The sequence below is a fragment of the Sinocyclocheilus anshuiensis genome, unplaced genomic scaffold (genome assembly GCF_001515605.1).
Source record: "Sinocyclocheilus anshuiensis isolate Anshui unplaced genomic scaffold, SAMN03320099.WGS_v1.1 scaffold244, whole genome shotgun sequence".
NCBI lineage: Eukaryota > Metazoa > Chordata > Actinopteri > Cypriniformes > Cyprinidae > Sinocyclocheilus > Sinocyclocheilus anshuiensis.
This window is the reverse complement of record NW_015558588.1, coordinates 463,631-467,751: the sequence shown is the minus strand read 5'-3', so window position 1 is coordinate 467,751 and position 4,121 is coordinate 463,631. Positions and strand designations below refer to the sequence as shown.

The 4,121-nt window shown below is 41.0% G+C and overlaps 1 protein-coding gene across 1 annotated transcript; it reads right to left on the bottom strand.

The window, feature by feature from the left end:
• Positions 1-592: 592 nt before the first annotated feature.
• LOC107679937 (toll-like receptor 7) lies at positions 593-3,755 on the bottom strand. The gene has a single exon (XM_016475666.1). It carries the CDS (start codon positions 3,753-3,755, stop codon positions 615-617), a length of 3,141 nt encoding a protein of 1,046 aa, XP_016331152.1. The 3' UTR covers positions 593-614.
• Between the last annotated feature and the right edge of the window lie 366 nt (positions 3,756-4,121).

The window sequence follows — 4,121 nt, the reverse complement described above, 5'->3', positions numbered from 1 at the left end:
AAAACCTCTAAACTTCTTTTTTTTTCAATTTCCATGATACTAAAATAAAAACTAAAATTCAAATTCAAATTAAAAACTACATAGACATTTAAAAAAATGGCAAAAACAGACAACAAAAAAAATAAACTTTAAAGTTAAAATGAAAACAGGATATATAAAAATAAAAGCTAATTCAAAGCATTAATAAACTATAATAGTATTGCAACGATAATAAAATAACACTGCTATGTATAATAATAACAAAAATAATGATAATAATTAAAACAGTAACATTTTCAATAAAAGCAGTAATATCACTAATATAAATTTTATTATTATTATTATGGTTGTAAAATCTACATACATAATAAAAGAATAAGCAAAATGCTGTTTTAGTTGAAGCACAATATGTTACACTGCAGGACTGCAAGTCAACTTTCCAAATATATGTCAGCTACCCAGGAATGAAAGTGTAGTTGTCAACAAACTCAATTGTTGTTTATTTGTAGTTATATGGACAATAAAACAAAGTCTACCAACATTATGTTAAAGGTTATATGTTTCATTGCTTTCAAATGCAGAAATGAAGCTGCAAAGCTTCCAATGTGTCAGCAAGTCCATGGAGTGTGTCCCAATCACAGCGTTTCCTGGAAGAGTTTGTTGTATTGCTGACTCTCAGTTGCCATGACACTTCTGAGACTGAACCAGAAGTACCTCTGTGCTTGAGGGTTCCTCGGCCACTCGAGAACTGATTTTTTATACAACCTCTTTCTCAGTCTGAGATACTTGGATTGACAAGGCATTTTCTCCAAGAATATCAGTACGATAACATCATTCCTTTCATCCATGAGTCGCTGGTGGGCCAAATAAAATGCTGTCCTGAAGCTCCCGCTCCTTATGTATCGTCCGGTCAGAATGAAAACAGTGCGTTTACTCAGTTGTATGCTTTGGGAAAGGTTTTCAATGAGGGGACATCCAGGAACCCAGTCCCGCTCCTCCAAACAGAGTTGCATCCTCGGATCGCCCTTGTCCTCCAGGTGAATGCGAAGCTCTTGCATGACCCACTCGTGAACAGCTAGATCAGTCGTATCGTAGACCACGAAGGCATCGTAGACGGTGCTGTTGGAGGACAGCCGGCGGTATCCCTTGAGTTTGGCCAAGCAGAAGTGGTAGATGTACCAAACATCCCAAAGAAAGAGATGGCTGGAGATGGTGAGCGTGAGGATGCTTAGAATCACAGAGGTCAGTAAAATGCAGAGGATGATGGATAGGGAATTGTGTTGGCAGGCCTGGATGTTGAGGAAAATCACACTCTGACCTTTTTGGGCACTTGGTGAAGCGCAGGTGACGTCCGTGGCGAGGCGCGGGATGTTCACGGACGTCCTGTTGATCCATCGGACAAACCACGTGGCATTGCAGGAGCACACAAACCGGTTGTTGTTCAAGTGAAGGGTCTGCAGCTGGTCTATAACATTTTCCGGGAAACTCGACTCTTCGATGAACTGGATGCGATTGTAACTGAGATCCAGGACCTTGAGGCTGAATGCATCCTTGAGAAAATTGGGAGTCAGTTTTACAATGCTGTTCTTGTGTAGAACCAGAGTTTCGATTGATTTCGTATAGTTAGACAAGCATGCAGGAACATCCGTCAGGTGATTCCCACTGAGGTCTAACAGTTTTAGGTTTTTTAGGTACACAAGGCCCTCCCAATGAAATGACTTTAACCGGTTGTTAGTGATGTACAGCTTTGTGAGGGTCTCTGGAAGACCTTCAAAAACTTCTAGTGGGATGAAGTTCAGGTTGTTGCGAGAGATATCAAGAGACTTCAAGGTCAAAAGTTTCTTAAAGTAGTTGGCGTACCTCGTGTCTCCATCTCTCCACAACATATCAAGACGGTTCCCTTTAAACTCCAAATGTTCCAGAGTAAAACTCTCCATTTCTGTGTTCGTAGATGTCGAGATTTGATTATCATTCATGATTAATTTGCTCAGTTTACCCAGGTTCTTTGTAAAATTCAGCATGTGAGTTAAACCCTCAGCTATGAAGTAATGGCTGTTACGGCTGATATCCAGAACGACCAGACTGCTCAGTTCCTGAAATGCTGAAGAGAACATCAAATCCAGACGATTGTCCGAAAAGTCTAGATATTGTAAATTCTTCAACTGGACAAACTCAGAACCGTTCAAACTCTGGCTCATGGCATTCCCAGAGAGATTTAAACACCTCAGTTCACCAAGATCCAGAAATCTGGAATGAAGGAAAAATATGTTATTCCTACTAATATCCAACGTTTTTCCAAAGAAACTACATTTGTTGTTGAAAGGACTTGAAATCCAGAGTTCCTTGTCCTTGTATTTGCAGCTGCGTGCATATTCGTCATAAAGGAAGTAGTGGATATCCTTCACTTCTCCATTGTGGTACTGGGCACCTTGAGACATTGGGGAACTGTAATGGTTTTCTCTGTGGTTAGAAAGTGAAGTTTCTCCTTGAGAAGGCATTGAGATCTTGTTGTCAGATAAGTTGATGATTTTGAAGCTTTTCAGGTTCCTAAGGAGGCTGAGATGTGCTATCTTTATGAAGTTTGTGCCGAGATCAATGACCTCCAGTTTGCTCAAATTAGCCAAAGGTCGGATGTCTTCCTGTGTGAGTTCTTGAAACACATACCCTCTGATTCTTAGGACCTTCAGAGATTTAAGGTAATGGAATGATCTTGAAAGGTTGAGGGATGCAGGATACACCTGGAGCTCGTAATTGAAAGACAGATCCAACTCTTCTAGATTAGGCAACAACGAAGGAAACGAGGTGCATGTGATCTCCTTAGCCAAAAAGTTGCTTGAGAGGTCTAGAAGACTAAGTTGAGTCAGGTTTTGAAACCACTCCAAAGGGATGTGCGTTAGAGAGTTACTATGAAGTCGAAGAGTCTTTAGGTTCTTCAGGGTCTTGAAGGAGTTTGGATGTATCTGAAGGGGAGCATTATTTGGGCATGGAACGCATGGGAAAGGTGCATTATAACAACGTGGACAATTCCCACTCAAGTCCAGTATCTCCAGCTCTGTCAGGTTGTGAAAGTCCATCTCTGTTATTGTCTGAATATTGTTGTTGTACAGGTACAACTCTTTGAGGCTGGATGGTAGTTGGTGGGGGATGTAGGACAAGTTGTTAGACTTCAGAGAAAGCAAAGTCATCTTGTCAAGCTGCACAAACGCATCCTTTTCAATGTAATATGATGTGTTGCACGGGTTACGGAAGTAGCAGTTCTGGCCAAGATACAGCGTCTGGATATTACTCAGTTCTGTCAGGTTCTCCTTAAGGATTGAATAAATACTATTGACCTCGAGACTCAGAAGCACTATGTTGGGAGGAAGGCCCTTGGGTATGCTGGACAGCTGGTTACCATCCAAATAAAGCGACTTGAGGTTCTTTAGCTTCCAGAACGTGCCGTTGTCAATCGTCAAGCTCTGGGTGCAGATGCGGTCTTTGGGCCCGACCTTGATTGGTACGCAGTTGCAGCGCAGGTCGATCTCAGTGATGTTGTGCAGTTTGTGAAACGAATCGTTCGCAATATGGGGTATATGGTTGATCGTTAGCGTCAAATTGGTGGTATTCGTTGGGATTCCCAAAGGAACTTCGGTTAGGTCTCGTTCAGTGCAGTCGACGCTAACCTCACTCCCGTTACTAGCCAGAGAAACATCACACTTCAGACTTTTGGGGTACCACTCGGCTGCATGCAGAAAAGAGATGAGACCGGCAAAGATGATGAATGTCTTCTCTGTCATCTGAAAGAGGAAGATAGCATGTGTTAAAATGTAGAATAATGATAAAATATGAACTCATGAGGCTACATACAGTAATTGTCATTTTTAAACTTGACACATTCCTACTCGTTATGCACTCTCAGGAAAAAAAAAGGTAAATAGCTGTCACTGGGGAGGCAACCGTTCAAAAATATACACATTTGTATCTTATGTACCCCTAAATTGTGCATATTAGTACCTAAAGTGTTGATAGTAGTACCAAAACTGTACATGTTAGTACATTTTGAAAAGGTACCATATATATACATGAGTGAATGAAGTATGTTTTTGGCCTGCAGATCTTTACATAGTCCTGTTTAACACATTTCACATGTCTACAGTAAAAAA

Excerpts from the sequence above, each read along its gene's own strand:
- LOC107679937 (XM_016475666.1), bottom strand. The coding sequence starts at position 3,755 with ATGACAGAGAAGACATTCATCATCTTTGCCGGTCTCATCTCTTTTCTG.